This window comes from Pteronotus mesoamericanus, unplaced genomic scaffold, assembly GCF_021234165.1.
Source record: "Pteronotus mesoamericanus isolate MK-2021 breed Mesoamerican mustached bat unplaced genomic scaffold, CSHL_Meso_final scaffold_232, whole genome shotgun sequence".
Taxonomy (NCBI): Eukaryota; Metazoa; Chordata; class Mammalia; order Chiroptera; family Mormoopidae; genus Pteronotus; species Pteronotus mesoamericanus.
In genome coordinates this window covers 25,042,695-25,060,492 of record NW_026555311.1, presented here as the reverse complement: position 1 = coordinate 25,060,492, position 17,798 = coordinate 25,042,695, and the positions used below count along the sequence as shown (strand labels likewise).

General features: G+C 38.7%; 1 protein-coding gene and 1 pseudogene across 1 annotated transcript in view; one reads left to right on the top strand and one right to left on the bottom strand.

Annotated features, from left to right (window-relative positions):
• The window catches only part of AFF1 (ALF transcription elongation factor 1), a 202,367-nt gene that overhangs the window by 161,387 nt on the left and 23,182 nt on the right, over positions 1–17,798 (top strand). Inside the window, exons 9-11 of the mRNA XM_054591768.1 lie at positions 12,059–12,113; positions 12,239–12,276; positions 14,334–14,490. Of these exons, the coding sequence (XP_054447743.1) occupies positions 12,059–12,113; positions 12,239–12,276; positions 14,334–14,490 (250 nt within the window). The remainder of the gene's footprint in view (positions 1–12,058; positions 12,114–12,238; positions 12,277–14,333; positions 14,491–17,798) is intronic.
• LOC129085220 (ubiquitin-40S ribosomal protein S27a-like) lies at positions 16,057–17,331 on the bottom strand (annotated as a pseudogene).

The following is a 17,798-nucleotide window of genomic DNA, read 5'->3' as shown; positions in this document are numbered from 1 at the left end:
GATTTGTGTGTGTGTATGTGTGATAAAAATCTATCTTATTTGTGGTACGGGCATGGCAGAAGGTGAGTTTTTACTCTTTTTATTATCCTTTACTAGAAAAATATTAAACCATGTGTCAGTTATACTTTCCCTTTTTCTTTCTTTCTCTTTTCTTAAATAATTTTACTGGCTCTCAGATTCTGAAGGTCCAGAGTCATCTGCTTAGATTAATTATATCTGAAGAAGGAGGAGGTTTGTTTAGCCAGTTGATAGCTGGTAGAGAACAGAACCACATCTCCAAGCACCACAATTGTAATAATTCTGTAAAAGCTCTGTAACTTCCCCAGGGTTTTACACCTTGTACTTTTTATAGTGGTCGGTAGAGCCCTTTAGACTATAAAAGGCCCTGGTCAGTGTCCTTGGGGGTAGTGAGGAAGGGGGAATTGAAGAGCTTGCCTCGCACTTGGCAATAAGAGTAGGAGGAGGAGCTCTCCATGGAGGCGAATGGGAGGAGGCAGCAGCACCAGCAGGAAGCAGCTGTGTGTGGGGGCCTGTGAGTAGGGGAAGAGAGGCTGTGAGATCTGATCTAGGCCAGAGAAGTAGCTTCAGATCCAGAGTGTCAAAGTTGCACCTTCCCATAAGGGTTTCCATCAGATTTCAGGCTTACGTAGTTGTTCAGGCCTTAGATCATTTTCTATGACAATTTTGCTACTCAGAGAAATGGGTAGTTCTGATAAATGAGTTAAACTGCTGAAATCAGAGGTGCCTGGGTTTCTAACAGATATACTTATATCTTGTGACATATGTAGTGTTTTCTTTACAAAAACTATTAATTTGCTATATATAAAATAAGCTAGAAAATAATTGTGTTATGTTCCTAATTGATTTAGGGAAGGGATGTAGGTAGGGCCTAGTGGAGGCGAAGAGGAAAGGGCGAGTGGTCCAGGAGAGAGTGATACTGAACCTGGGTAGGTAAGGGGGCTGTGGGGGGCGGTGAGGTTGGTGGTAGTGGTACGTGTCCAGATGAAACGTATCTTCATGATTAAGGAACCACACTTACGGAGACCGGATGAAATCAGTGTTCCAATTAATTTGTAAAGTGCAGTCGTCGTTTTGGACTTAGTATATTAAGTCTCTTAGTGCTCACAGGTTAATTTGATCTAGTGTCAGCATTTGGGTTCTTTGACATGCACTTAACTGGTAGAGAGGCACGTACAGTGCCAAGGAGATATAATGCACTTTGAATGTCAGGGAAAAATGTGACTTACAGAGTTATTTTTACTTTTTTTTTTTTTTTTTAAATCCAGGTCATAATGCTTTTCCTTTCAGAGTTACCAGTACTTGGGAATCCTTAGAAAAGTGGAATAATGTGTGAGAAGGAAAACAGAAAGGCCTAGCACTAGGAAATAAGCTGTGGAGAATCTGTATTAACTTATATCTGTTCAGAATTTTAAGGAGGGGGCTGGTTAACCAGGTGGTAGAAGGATGTATGTGTGAAAAAAATACATGCAGAGTTACTGCTTTTACTTTCTGTAGTTGAAGCTCTAATTAGTTCTCAAGTGAGGAATTCCTTCTGTTGGGCTCTTCAAGTACGTGGTTAGCTGGGACGTCAGTGCTGCTTGCCCCTAAGTTTAGGGGAGGGAATGTTGCTTTAGCAGCGGTATCCAACCTTTTGGTGTCTCTGGGCCACACTAGAAGAAGAGTTGTCTGGGGCCGCACATTAACTACATTGTGACACGTAATCACAAAAAGAATCTCAGGGTTTTAAGTAAATTTACAATTTTGTATTGGGCCGCTTTCACAGCCGTCCTGGGCTGCGTGGGGCCCGCGGGCTGCAGGTTGGACACTCCTGCTGCGAGGGGTCCTGGCTTTGGAGTCCTCCTCCAGGGTTTAGATCTGCTGAGTTCTCAGGGCAAAGTATAGAGTGTTTCCTTTTTTTTTTTTTTTTTTAATATAGTTATTATGTCCTTTATATAATTGTAGCCAGTTCCCTTTCTGTGCAGCCAGATACAATTTATGTGTATCAATTCTTTGGTCAGTCTCTCAAAAGAGATAATTGGTTAATATTTATGAGACTATACAGCAGTCGTAGGCATTATTGTTGCTAACTTTCTTTTTCCTTCCCAACCCTTACCCCAAAATTGCCAAGCTCTTACTAGAAAGTACCCTCCTTTATTTTTCTTGTCTCTGTGTCAGAAATCATCAGTACTTATTTAGACTAAGAGTCAGAAATTAACCATTATAGCAATTTGCAGTTTGTATTTGCTTACATGGAAAGCTTTGGAAAATATCTGAATATAAAGGCTGGGACTGGGATCATCCCAGAAGTTTAATGAGAAGAAATGGTACAAAGTCAATAAAGGCTGGGCAGAGTCTGATACTTTTTAAATGAGCCTGAGTTTCAACTTTTACTCAAAACTTTATTGGTTTTTAAGTATCTTGGCAAAGGAAGCCCCATTCTTTCAGTTGATTGTAATGTAAAATCATCGTATGTCCTAGAATTAAATCTGAAGAAGTGGCCTACTTAGGCCAGTTCATTTAAATATTTAGCCTAAGGAAATTATTTATAGTTCTCCTTCTCAAGGTGCTTCTTTCTGTCTTATCTTTAAATGTTAGCTTATATTACGTGGGAGTGTTTTACCTGGATCATTTATTTTAATGACACCTCTTAGAGTGCTGTTTACTAATAAATATTATGGAAGAAGTGGTAGAAGTCACCCTAATGTGCAAAGCTTATAAATTACTCGTCACTGAGATCATTACCCCCCCCCCCCCCCCCCCCCCCCCCGCTCCTATCAACAAAGAACGAATGTTTGTGCTGATCAGTTAGTTATACACGGGTAGGTCTGCATTAAGCCGGCAGCACCACAGAACGTACGGGGACATCCCGTTCTCACTGACTCTCCGTGCCCACTCTCAGGCGTCACTGGGAAAGCAGGCACTGTTCTCACTTCCAACTTATCTGATCAAATGATTGGGGATCCAGGATTATTGGTGTTCATAACTATGTTAGTAACCTAGATATATTAGGAAGTGTTTTGTTTGTTTTCTGGAGAAAAGGTGGAGGTGTCAAAATAAAAGAAAAAAGGCGTTTAGATTTTTTTTTTAAGTGAACTAATGTTAATCATGCTATTAAGCAATGAAATTTGTAAGATTATTGAAGAATTTCTGTTCTTGAATGAAAGCAAACAAAAAGAATCATTCTGTGCAATGTTTGTTTTTTTTAAAATCTGCTTATTTCAGAATTATAGTCACTAGGGCACACTAAACCAATATTTAGAAAATACTGCAACTCCGAAATTAGAATCATCTCTTTTTCCCCACCTGCACTGTGCTGTGACCAGCTCATGGCAGAATTATTATAGTCTCTTGGAATCGTCAGCTTAACTGTTGAACTTTCAGCTTTGCTAGACAATATTCCATGCTTGGAACTTGAGTAATATTGAAGGGATACTCTGATGAGGCTATGAAAGCAGCATATTTTAAATAATTATAAAAATACTACTAAGGTGCTGGATAGAGCATCCTCTCCAAAGTATTCACTTTGGAGCTGTACTTTCTCAGATGATGCGGCTATGGCTTATACTACTTCAGGAGTACCCCTTTAGGATAATGTCTGCTCTCATAGTTGGCCTTAGCCAAAGGTCAAATAAGATGGAAGAGTTAATTGTGTTGTATAATAACTAAGTGTTAAATAAATGAGCCTGTTTGTGTTCTACAAAAGAAAGATTGTTGTCATCATTTTTAAACATACCTTTGAGTCCAACTATTAAATTATTCTTTGGGCTTGCTTGGCTCCAGGTAACTTGGAGATATTTTCAGAAATTGCCATTATCCATTCAGTGCTAAGTATCGAACACAGGCTGTGTACCTAGTGCTGCTTTAGGTACTTCGGAAAACAGTGGCCATTTAGACAAAAGACAAAATTCTCGTCTTCTGCGACTTGTAACTAAATGAGGGTGGCATGTAATACAAGCTAGGTGATGTGATAGAAACAGGCTTGGGGGAGGAGTTTCCTTGGGTGGTAGTGACGCTTCTGGGTGGGAGGTCAGGAGAGGTCTCTCAGAGGAGGTGACATTTGATCTGGAGCCTGAATGGTGAGAGGGAGGCAAAGAATGCTTGCTACCTGTGAAGGGGCTTGATAATTTATGCTGTAAGCTCTTAGGCACTTGAAGACAGCAGGAAATAATTCTTACTGGAGGTGACTACTTTGAAGTAGTTCATTTGCATATGTAAAATTGGTTTTTAAGGAGCCCCTAAGGGTCCACTTAAGTCTCACTTTTAATCATAACTGCTAATTTACTACGTAAGTGACCCTAGACTAATTTAAACATAGGTTGAAAGATTGATAAAATATGTTTTAAGTTTCTAAGACTGTTAGACCTAAATTAGTTTGTGCATCTCACCCACATCCACTCTGGGATGCTAGGCTGTTAAACTAGCAAGGTGTGGTTTACTTCCAAGAGTTCATATTCATATTCATATTCTCTCTCTGTCTCTCCCCCCTCTCTCCCCTTCCCTCCATCTCCTCCTTCTCCCTCTCCCTCCTTTTACTCTCCCCTGCCCGCCCTCTCCCTGCAAAGGCCTCCAAGGCCATTCATAACCCACACCTCTGCCTCTTCCCCTACTACCCTCCCTCCCTCCATACACAAGTCCATTTTCCATTCTGGCCACATTGGTCTCATTGCTGTTTTCTGTCCCCCCTCATTGTCTTGATTACTGCCTCCCTAATTCATCCTCCTTTCAGGTTTCTCCTTGGATGTCATCTGCTTATCAACACCGACTTCCCCAACTACCCCATGGAGAAGAGCCACCCACACCTATCCTCTCTCTTTTATATTTTTGTTCCCCTCTGTGGGCTTCTTACCCACTTAGAAAGGCTATCTTTTTTGTTTATCTCTTCTCTAGACCAGCTATTTTCAAGCTCTTTCATCTCACGGCACACATAAACTAAATAAAATTCTACCCCATGCAAAAAATACATTTTTTATCTATCTGACAAAATAAAAAGGTATAATTTTGATTCATTCATACCAGATGGTTATTATTGTGTTGGCTGTTGTTATTTTTTTTTTATTTGACAATCTAAGGGAAAAGAGGTCAGTGCCCCTAAGTAGTCAGGTATTGCATGTTTTAAAAATTCTTGCAGCGCACTGGTTGAAAATTGCTGCTCTTGACAGTAAGAGCCTCAAGAGCAGGGACTTTTGTCTGCTTAGGGTTGTGTTCATAGAGTCTAGAGTAGGGCCTGGCATGTAATAGTAAGTACCCAAAATAGATGTGGAAGGAAAACTGTTAAACTGAATTAACTAACCTATAAGCAATATTAATAAATATAAAAACTAAAAACAAAACATTATTTTCAGCAGTGATTTTTCTAGATTTTGATTCAAGTTGTCTAGTATGTCACATTTGCACTAGTATATTATTTGTCATAGTTACTGATTTAATCTTGTTTTTTTTAACTTCAGATTTTCCCTGACTTACACGCTCATGATTTTTCTCATCCTTATTTGACCTCAGATATTCTTCACTTCATCCATGGAGTTTAAATAATTTGTTAAGCCTCAGGCAATAGTTTTTACCTTATCAACAATAAGCCCAATTACTATATTAAATCATGTACTGAGACATTTTCTCCTCTCTCTTGTTAGTCCATAATCTCTCATTAACAATCTCTCCATGAGTTTGAATCCTGCCTGCCAACTGTTCTCATCATTTGGAGAGATCCCTTTATATGTTGTGTCACAACTGCGTAAGATCTGCCTTTTTATTTTTATTTATTGTAGGTGAGTCCTCTTCATAATTTGTAGCCTTTATCATCCTGTACAAAGCATTTGTAGTCCTTGTTTCTGCCCTTTATCAAAAAAAGAATCAAAGCCTGATTGAATTTAAAATTTTGGGAGTTACATGTCTGCTTTGGCACCCAACCTCTTTCTCGTTCCCTGCAATCCATTGCCTGTTCTGTCCCCAAATCAATTTTAAGTTTGTGAGATTGTGCAAGATTATGCACTCATATACACTCTTATACACTCATTAGTGGTATCTAAAAAGCTTTATTTTACTTACCAGTTAAGCACACCTATTACCAGGACTGTGACTTACTAATTGCTGTGAGCTTGTTTTTGCTTGTTCTTTCCCAAATAAAATGTATGGCCTGATGATAGGAAACGTTAAGCCAAAAAATCATTGTATTTAAATACTTTTGGGTTTGGGATTGAGATGTTCCAAATATTGGCAGTGAAATCTTGGGCAAGACCAGTACTGAGGAATAGAAAGGGAATAAAGGCTTCTTGTCTTGCGCGTCTTCACACAGTAACAATTGGACTCTGAGTCACTGGAGTGTGCATGCCGGAACCTGTACTTGGCTCTGAGCTTTACAGAACAGCTGCCAGAAGAATGCATTTTATACAAAGGGGCTTGAGAATTGTTTGTAACCTCTAAGTAAAAAGTTTACTAAACCAGTAGTATAAAATGTGGTCAGACCTACATGGTAGTTCAAAGAGTTACTTTACCTGAGCATTTGGCCTCTAGAACAGTGCCAGGGTAGGCCATATGGTGCCATATGCCTTGAAATAATTGCTTTATCTTAGCATTTGAAAGTGAAATGAGCTAATTGGCCAGTTTAAAAAGTATGTAATATTTAAACTTCATTGACTTTTGTAAAGGAAAAATAGTAAGTTTATTTTATTCCAACAAGATAGTTATTTTATTTGTCCTTTCTCTTTTTACTGATAATTATTTTCTTTTAAATTAACGTCTTCTATCTGTGGGTACTGGAGTTTAAATTTCATTGTATCAGTTTGACTTTCTAGCCATTGGGTCCTATGTTGGCCAGAGCAAGGGGATGAAACCAGATGGAATGGCCTCTGCATCCTGGCTCGAGCATGTACCAACCTCATGATCTTAGGCAAGTTAGGTGGCGGTTCTGTGCTGTTGCCTCATCCTTGGAACCTGAGGAGATGATCAGACCCTACCCACAGGGTTGTGAGTAAAGGGAGTGCGTGTGAATTTCTGATCACAGAGTAGATGCAGCTGTGTGGCACTATTCCTTTCTCAGCCAAAGGGGTGCTCTTCCTTCAGCCAGCTGTTTAGGGTACCTGCTAAGTTCTAGATATAGAAATTAAGAAGGTACAAATGACTTGATCCTGTCTCAGGAAACCTTACAGTTGAGAGCGTCACTTGGGCCTTAGGTTCTCTTGACCCAGATTTTCTTGGTAAGAATGGGACTAGGTCTAAGATACTTGATTCTCTTTTGGTGGGTATAAAGATGCTGACCCAATGTGCTGTAGTTAATTTTGTCGTTCTTCACATTCAGTGACCAGTTCTTTCACATATAATATGTGAAGTATACTATCGTATGATATGCTAATGTTTCAGCCCCAGATGTAACTGTTTATGGGACAGGTAGGGGCTTTAGCAGCTGAGTCTTTTAAAATGTTTTTCTTATCCCTAAAAATGAAATCTTTATCTGTCATTGGGTTACATTTGCCCCAACTATATAGATTCTTTTTTAAAAAAATTATAGTGGCATTTGTGATTAATTTTTAGTTATGGTTTTGTAAGTAACCTTTTTTCTTACTAGAGATGCAATACTTGTTTCTTATCAAAAACTTTAGAAAATGCCTTCCTTCCCCCCGAGTACGAGCATGCTGGTTTATATTAAGCTACTCATCCCTGGTGATATAAACTGTGGTTTCTGGAATACTCTGTGGTTACCTTGGCTGAGTGGTCAGACACAACATGCTCTGTGTGCCAGATCTCATGTCAGATAAATTATACTTATGAATTTTGATTAAATGAAATGCTTAGTACATCCATGTAATGAATAGATTTTGTTTGACCTTAGTGGTTTATCATTGCTTTTTGACTGAGTGTCGTCTTTGGAGATGCCTTTAGCAATCTCCTGTCACTGGGTCACTGTCCCTCAACACTTAGGTCCTGAATAAGTTTCGTACCTGGAGGCTTGTTTTGTCATCGTGCACCTAATGTTCTGAAGAGGAAAGTTTTAGAATCTGGAACAGCATTTTTTTTATGGTCCTTTTTATTCCTTAACTGCAAGTAGAACTAAAAGTCAGGACTTACACTTTCTGGTTTACTCAACGTATCTTGCATACTTTCTGATTGACCTTAGGAGAATATATTCATGGAAGCTAGGCATTCAATAGCTGGCAAAGAACTTACAGGGTATTTAGTCCTCTGCTTCCAGTGGGAAGCATGGTTTAAGTACATGGCCATTGATGTTTCAGAAAATTAAGGCAAATCAGTTTTATACAAAACAAACCCAATGACTAAAGAAACATAGAGATTCATTTACTGCGGTTTTGTTTTTGTTGGTTAATATTGAATACACTGTGAGATTTTTTTCCCTTACATTTATTCCAAAGATATATCTTTTATCTTTTGCTTGTGTGTGTCCCAGCCAAGCTTTTCTGTGATTTCTGCCAAGTCCTACATCTGAAGGCTGTGTTTTCTAGCCTTGCTAAAATAGGAACTTAGCTTTCTTTAGATAAATGTTAAGTGAAATGTATATTTACAAGCTAACAGTTTTCATGTTTTTGAGAAACTTACACAGGATGTTTTTTAATACATTTGTTGGTGAAAATACTTCCTTGGCAGAGTTACAACATTGAGTGTAGGCAGTCATTGTGACAGAGCCAAGTCTTATTTGTTTTCATTAGAAAATATAGTGATTTTACCAAGGATTCCCAAAATAATGATGCCTGTTTGTTTCAGTGGCAGGTAGTGGGTTTGCAGTAAAAATTGTTGGTGAGATAACCGAAGAGGTATTTTTAGAAATACTGAAAGATTGTAACCTCTAATATAATTTGGAGGTTACCTCCATATGTATAACCTCTAATATAAAATGGAGCATCAGTAATACTCACGCAGACTTGTTTTTTTCACATTCACTTAATAGCATTTCCTCAAATAGTCATGCTTATAAATTTTGGGGGAAGTGGAAGGAGCATTTACTAATTTATTCCTTAGATATTCAGCATGTCCATGGAAGAAGGTAAAAGGGAAGAGATAAGAAAGGGGCTAAGATTTGAGTTCATGTACAGATTGAGAAATATTCACTTTTAATATTGAGGGTCATCATAAACCACATTGTCTAGAGATGAATATTAATATAACTTTGAGGAAGTGACTGAGTTTTTATCTTCACCAGAACGATGCCTATAAGGTTAACCATTTTCTAGACAATGATATTATTTGTATTACTACTCTTTCCACTGATCAGTGTTCAAGCAGACAAGAGAGACTATTTTTGTATGTATGAAAAATGAAGTTAAATAGTAATAATGTCCTTTGGACAGAAATGTAGGGTAAGTGCACTCTTTAGTGACTATTGCCTTGACACTGTGTATATATTTAATTCATATATAGCACTTTTTAAGTGTCTGGCACTGTTCTAAGCCTTGTTAGATATTCATTCATTTGCTAACTCATTCGATGGTTAATCACTAATTCTAGTTGTTGGAGAATATAAAAGGAAATAATTTGAGTGTTTCTTTTCCCTCCCTCCCTTCCTGTCTACTTACCTACCTATCTTCCCAGCAGGCAGATCTGGGAATTTTAGTCTTAGGGCTGGCAACAAATCCCTATATTGTAGTGGTTCTGCCTTTAATGCTCAGATATGTGAAAGATTCAGTTTTAAGATAATAAGGAGCTTTGGACTGAACTAGTTTCTGTGTCATAATTGACAAACATACATTTCCATGAATAAAGCATTGGATGAATAAATAAATCCTACACATGTCCCATCCATCTTTGGACGGCACTGAGCGTCTGTATTTTTTTAAATTATATTTTATTGATTATGCTATTAGAGTCCCAAATTTTCCCCCTTTGCGTCTCTCTACCCAGCAACGCCCACTCCCTTGGGCAATCTCCCCACCATTGTTCATGACCATGGGTCATGTGTATAAATCTTTGGCTACTCCATTTCCTATGCTGTATTTTACATCCCCATGGCTATTCTGTAACTACCTATTTGTACTTTTTAATCCCCTCACCTCTTCATTCATTCCTTCACACCCCCTCCCGTCTTAACAACCATCAAAATCCTCTCTGTATCCATGATTCTGTCTCTGTTCTTCTTCTTTGCTTAGTTTGTTTTTTAGATTAAATTGTTGATATGTGTTTATTGCCATTTTATCATTCATTGTTTTGATCTTTTTCTTAAATCCCTTTAACATTTCATATAATAAAGGTTTGGTGATGAATTCCTTCAGTTTTTTCTTGTCTGGGAAGCTATTATCTGACTTTCTATTCTAAAGGATAGCTTTGCTGGGTAGAGCAATCTTGGCTATAGGTCCCTGCTTTTCATGACTTTGCCAACCCCTCCTAGCCTGCAAAGTTTCTTTTGAGAAATCAGCTGACCATCTTACAGGGACTCCTCTGTAGGTAACTAACTTCTTTTCTCTTGCTGCTTTTAAGATTTTCTCTTTATCTTTAAGCTTTGGTATTGTAATTATGACATGTCTTGGAGAGGGCCTCTTTGCAGCCGTCTTGTTTGGGACTCTGTGCTTCATGGACTTGCATGTCTTTTTCCTTCATCAGATTAGGGAGGTTTTCTTTCATTATTTCTTCAAACAAGGTTCCAATTTCTTGCTCTTTCTCTCCTCCTCCGGCACCCCTATGATGTGGATGTTGGGAAGCGTGAAGGTGTCCCAGAGGCTGCTTCTGCTATACTGTCTCCATTTTTTTGACTTCTTTTTTCTTCTTGTTTTCTGATAGGTTGTTTTCTTGCTTCCTTCTGCTACAAATCAGTGATTTCTCAGCCTCATCAAGTCTACTGTTCTTTCCCTGTAAATTGTTATTTATTTTAATTAGTGTATCCTTTGTTTCTGACTGGATCTTTTTTACGCTGCGGAGGTCCTCACCAAGTTCCTCGAGCATCCTTATAACCAGTGTTTTGACCCCTGAGTCTGATAGACTGCTTATCTCCATCCCGTTAGTCCTTTTTCTGACATTTTGATTTGCTCTTTGATTTGGGCCATGCTTCTTTGTCTCCTCATTTCCACCACCTCCCTGTGTTTGTTTCTCTGTGTTAGGTAGAGCTTCTGGGATTCCCTGTGTTGGTAGCATGGCCTAATGTAGTAGGTGTTCTGTAGGGTCCAGTGGCACAGCCTCCTGTATCACCCAAGCTGTGTACTCAAGGTGCACGCTTCGTGTGGGCTGAGAACACCCTCCTCTTGTAGTTGAGCCTTGGTTGCTGTTGCCAGGTGAATGGGAGGGATTTTCCCAGGTCGATCAGTTGCAGTGACTGGCTGTGACCACTGACCACCGACCTCCGGCCTTTGTGGAGGATGAGCTGTGCAAGGGCAGGGTGGACTGCAGCTGTGCACTGGGTGTGCAGGCTCTGGGGTTTCCTGGATAGTGGAGGCCAATATCAGCTTCCAATGTGTTTTGCCCCAGGGTTACCCTGCCTGGGGTATAAAGCAATCTGAGAGGGCTGCTACTTATGCTGGACTTGGAGGTTTCCAGGCAAAGTGAAGCTGTGAATCTAGGCTGGTTACTGCTAGGGCTGGGCCTGGGGCCCCTTAGCAAGAGGTATGGGGACTGGGGGCTCACTGAGGCTGGCTATCGTTGCCTTGAGGCGGGGGATTCAGGAAGATAACGAAGCTTGAGCCAAGACTAGCCTTTCATATAGAGAAGTCTCTGTTAACAGCTTGGGTGGCATGTAAGTTGGGTGGAATGGAGTCTCGGGGGTCTCTAGGGTGGGACAAACAGTGTTAGCCAGGTTGATGGAGTCTCAGATAATGGCACTTATCTGCTAGCTCTGTGGCTCAGTGTGGATGGATGTTTTTTCTTTAATTCCATAATTGTCAGACTTAACATTCAATTCAATTTTTGACGGTTCTGCATAATGGTTGTTCCATAATTTAGTTGTAATTGTGATATGATTATGTATGAAGGCGATATGTGTTACCTGTGCCGCCATTTTGACTGGAAGTCCCCATCTGTCCCATCCTTTTTTTTTTAAACCATTAAGCATATTTTCTATTTATATGTTAAAAGAAGTTATTAGGAATTATTCTAAATTCTGCAGTGTCTGTGTCCCTGCCCATTTTAGCATGCTTGAAGATGACCTTCAGCTCAGTGACAGTGAGGACAGTGAGATCGAACAAGTAAGTTTTGTACATCCTCTAACACTGGGAATCCTTTTAAATCTGTCTAACATTTCTGTACTGCTTATCCTAACCTGTTTTTTGTTCTTTTCCTGGTCCTTCTTCCCCTTACTGTGAATGCCTAGACCCCAGAGAAGCCTCCTTCTGCATCTGCACCGCCAAGGTACTGTGTGTGGCTTTCTCCTGTGTACAAAACATTTGCATTTTTCTACAAAATGGGAGGAAAACTACAGCCTTATATAGTACTTTGATAACTTCTTCATGAGGAAGGCAGTGGAAGATCACAGTTAAAAGAAAGTACCTGTTTAATATTTTGAAGAACTCAGTGAGCCTTAGAGAGGTGGTTAACTCTCTAAAAGAGACAGAGCCCCCTGCACTCACCTAAATCATCATGTTGGGTGGTTAAAATTTTTGAGACTTTAAAACAAGCCTAAATCACTTTCGTCAATATTATGTAACCAGCATTTGAAAAGTTATGCTGAGGAGCCCAGTGTTTCTATGAAAGTGACAGATTTGCTCTATTTTCAAAAATTGTAAAGCTGTATTTTCCATAGTGCCTGTTTTTTGAGTCATGTAAATTTTCTAATTGTTTTAGTTGCTTTGTAAATTGACTGGCAGTACATTTTAGTGTGATGAAATATGGCACTGTTTTCATTTAGTAAACAGCTTAGGCATATTTTAGAAAACATCTTTTAATTTTTGGAAATGGGAACTATCTAAACTACCTCTGAATTTAATGATTTAATATGCCACTGCCTGCCCTCGTGGACAATGTAGAGTTAAATTGCACTGTCGTCGTTTGACTCCCTTGAGATGTGGTCATCCACCCTGAGACAGGCTCAACAATAAAGACCTTTGTTGCATATATGTGATGTTAGAGGTAATGTGGAGGGAGCTCATGTAATTGTAAAAGGTCTTATGGATTCATAAACTCTGCTCATTTATTTGTATTCCATTTTAGTCAGAAATTTCTAGTGGCTTATAATGACTCATTAAATACGACAAACTAACCTAATTTAAAAGTGGGGGAAAAGAGAATGGAAAAAACAAAGTGGGGATAAATCAAAGGCAGGAATAACACTGAAAGTGTACCTCATTCTGATCATCACTAGCTTAAGCTCTTTAGCTACCAGTGTGAAAATGATCACAAACTTGAGGCAGCATTTATATGAGGAAATTATGTCATAGTATAGTGTGTGTGTTTTAAAATGACCTCAACTAATAGTTTCATTTGTTATATTTCTAAAATCTACTTATTCTAATATAATGTTATTTAATAAGTTTAATATTTTACATAGAGTTCGAGGCTTTCAAGAGCATAGGAATTGATTTACTGATTTAGCTAATTCCATCGAAGGCAAGGTTTTCAGATATGGTTTGAAATTCTGTATATGCCCAGCAGTGTTTTCTCACTGACCTAGAGTTATTGTCCTGTTTTGAAAACTTGGAGTGGTTAATCTCTACTTCAGCTGATATTTGTGGATCATCCTAAGCCACTTGTAAAGAATGGCCTATATTATAATTCTGCCCAAGAGCGTGACTGGCTTGCCTTTGAAGTCACTTTACGAAGGAACACCATTCGTATTCATTAGTCTTTGGCTATCATACAGTTCTCATATAGATTCTCATATGGGGGATGGATTTTAATGTATTTGCTATTCTTTCATAAATTAACTTGTTTAGGTCTTATATAGCAGGGGTCAGCAAACTTAAAGGGTCAGAAAGTAAATATTTTAGGCTTTGTGGGCCATACAGTATATGCTGAGGCCAGTCAACTTTGCTTTAGCAGTATAATAACAGACATAGATAATACATGAAATAATAGGTCTGGGTGTGTTCCAGTTAAACTTTATTTAGAAAAACAGGCAGCCAGCCCAGGCCATGGTTTACTAACCCCTAATAGAAAGCACCCAGCATCTAAGTGGAATTAGTATAGTTTGAAATGTTTTCAGCAGCAAAATTCTATAGGCTTCTCTTTTATAGAGTTGTCAGGTGAGCTATTTTAAGGTGTTTTTTGTTTGGTTGGTTGGGGTTTTTTTGGTGATTTTTGAGCCATGATTGGCTTTTCGGTACACTGGATAACACAGTAATTTAGTACTGTTTAGTAATATTGAGACTCTTCTTTTGAGTAGCAGAAAAGTCAGCAAAGAAATAAAAAAAGAGGGAAAAAAATCCACCTTGCGTTATATCTTCAGATGATCTCTCTTGGTTGCTTTGTAGCGCTCCGCAGTCGCTTCCAGAAGCAGCGGCCTCAGCACATTCCAGTGGTGCAGAGTCAGAGAGCACCAGTGACTCAGACAGCTCCTCGGACTCGGAGAGCGAGAGCAGCTCAAGTGACAGCGAGGAGAATGAGCCCCATGAACCTCCGGCTCCTGAGGTACCGTGTCCCCTCCAGGAGACCATCTAAGATGGCAGCATTCTGGGGCTAGAGTCTGCTGTGGGTCAGACTGTGGGACTGAGTAGTTTTGTCCACTGGGGCAGAGCTTTCCTGCTCCTACGTTGCATGGAACCAGCTGTTTCTATTTACTTATTTCTTACCAAACATTTGGCAGTGGAGGTTTGGAAGAGAGGTCTTCTCTCTCCTGTTTAAAACGATAGGTTCTTCTATGTTGTTGCTAATGTGTTTTGAAGGGCAACTCATTAAGAATGTTTGCACACCATTTTCTTTTCTCTTCTTTTGAAAAGAAAACTCATTTTTAGTAGACTGCTATTTTAATATTAATGAGGATTCTTTTTGAAATTTCAGGAATGCATGAATTAAGGAAATCAAAAGGAGGCAGCTTGATTTAGCAAAGGGCAGGAACATGAACTACAAATGAGTCTTCAGAGGTTCTATTTTTGAATCACTAAAAGCCATGCATTAAATTGGTGGTGAAGTGATTTTGCCAGGGCTGTATTTCTTTGTGTCCTCTGCCCCGTGTAAAACAGAGATAATTGTGTTTGCCTGTCACCGCCTTTGGGAAATACTGTAAAGATAAACAGATGAGATTGAAAATCTCAAACACTACATTTATCTAGAGGATTTATGCTACTTTCTGGATTGTCGATGCACAAGAAATGTAGTAACAGCTGATAGGGTTGCCAAATGCCCTCAAAACGTAGCAGTGCAAAAATTATGCTGAGAAGGATGCTTGGTGAAAAGAGAAGGCATTTTTGGTGAACTAGACCAGCTTGTAGAGAGAAAGTTATTCTGTGTAATAAGATAGGAATTCTGGAAAACGAGACTTCCTGATTAGGGAAGTTCTCAGTATTTGTCTCTGCTGTTTAGAAAGCAAGGTAGTTAGTTCCACTACAGCATTACCCGACTCCATCTGGAGATCACGCAGTGAGACTTAAGAGCCACCTCTAGGGCAAGGGAGGCTGAGAACAAAACTGAGTGTCATTTTTTTGTTAGATATGAATTTATGTCTGACCCAGAGGAAGTGTTCAGTATTTTTTTTGGAGTGAATAGACATTGATCGGTATTAACTGCTCTTGAAGTGCCTTTCAGATTTTAGAAACTACTCTCTGTGTTTCTGGGGGTTCTTTGTTTCCTTGTATGGTAATAGTTGTTGTTGAAATAGTTTTTCTATGCCCCAGGGAAAAAGATATTTAATATGCTCTGTAGACAAATTATGTGATTATTCACTGTTAATGTCTGTAACATCTGTGCTTTGTGTCTCACCTTGTTCAGTAAGAAAAATCTGCACGCTCATTACATTACTGATAGGAGGAACAGAATTCAACTAAATAATAAGATTATATTCAAATAAAGTGGAAATAGCACATATTTGACTGAATAGTTGAAATTTTTAAAAAAGATTAATCTGATATTTGATTTAATGAAACATTATGTCTTCTTGCTCAAGAGGTTACTGGACTACAGACTCTGAGATTTAAAAAAATGTTCCCCTCCAACTTTATTTTTTATTGTTATTTTCTTCATTATTACTCATTTAAAATGTTAGCTCATGTCTTTTAGTAACCCATATGCAGTGACTTGCCATCCAGTTTGTTGGAAGCGGTAGGTCAGACAACATGCACCGCAGTGAGGTCTGTCACAGTGGCCGGCCATAAGGCCCCCAGCATCACGCTGATCTGAAGAGCACTCTCCACAAAGGCGACTGATTCTGCCATTCTCATCCACCATGTAGTATTTCAGGACAGCCAGCTGAACCTCTCTCTTATGCTTATTCTTTTTGGGAGTGGTTTAAGACTTCTTCAGTTTCTTAGCACTACCACGAGGTCTCAAAACAAGATGGAGAGTGGACTGTTTTTGAATGTTGCAGTCAGACAAAGTACGTCAGTCTCCCAGTGGCTTTACGCAAAGATCAGTCTTTGCTTATCAGGAGGAATTCCTTCTTTATCCTGGATCTTGGCCTTTACATTTTCTCTTGTGTCTGAGGGTTCGACCTTGAGTGTGATCTTCCCTGTAAGGATTTTCAAAAAATCTGCATCTTGGCCATGATACCACCGCAGATGGCGGGTCAGAGGAAAAAAAAAGCCTACTTTATTTTTTTTTTAAATCATCTTACTAAATAGGTTCATATTTGTACTTTTGTATTGCTCTGACAGTCTAGCCTTGGTATGGTTTCTATGTTTTATACTGAGGTTTGACTTCCCTAGAGACATTTTGTCTTTGCCTGGGTTTTAAACCTTTAATTTTCCTAAAGATATTTAACTGCTTTCCTTTTCTTTTAAAATAAATACTTGCTTTATTATAAATCTCCTATAATTGTTGAGAGTAGCACGAATTCTATACATAACAGGCCATATTTACTAGTTATTTCTCGCTTTTTTAAAAAATTCTATTTTTAATGCTGAGAAATTTGCTTTTTATGGCTGGATTTTGAATTCATTTGATGAAATAGTTTAGTAATCTTATGAGAATCTGCAATGTTATAGGCCTACCAAATGAGCTGCTGGTGAACTTGGGAAAAAGTAGACTTCAGTGTTTGCTTTATAGAAAAAATCAAAATATAAACCTCAGCTTTTCAAAATATGTGGGACACCTCACCTTTTTACTGTTTAAGTAAAGTTCAGGGAAAAATGTGATTCTGTTTTCAGTTATTCGGGGATATGCTTAGTTTTCTAATCCATTCATTGTCTGTTTCTTTGGTCATTGTTAGTTACCTTGGTTGATGGCCTCTGAGGTTCTTAACACCCCTGCAACCCTAAAAGGTCTATAGCTTTCTTGTCGCCTGTAAAGGAAGTAGCAGCACTGAAGATTCAAACCCATAGCCCTTTAATTCTGAAGCCTTTTTACTTCCTACTACATCATGCTGCTTCTCTCCCTGCTTCTTTGCTTTTCTTTTAACTTTTGGATGTATAATATAACTATGATTGTTTTACTAGAAAAATAGTTGTATATTGTACATAGCTCAAGGCTTTTTATACAAAATCATAATTCATTCTAAAATATTTACACTTTTGCCAATTTGAATAATTAGGAGAGGTAAAGGGTCATGTGGTCGAACATTTATTAAAATGCTTAATGATAGTGTAGCGTATGCTTTCACTTCCGGTGTGCAGTGTTTGGGTTACCACGGCCCTGGGAGGCTGGGGCGCGGCATGAGGAAAGGCAGAGGGAGAAACGAAAGCTTGAACCTTGATCCTATCCAGCACTTTCACTCTTAAAATTTATTTTAAAATCTATTTGTAATCAGTCCCTTATGTAAAAGTTTCCCCCATTCCAACAGCGAAATA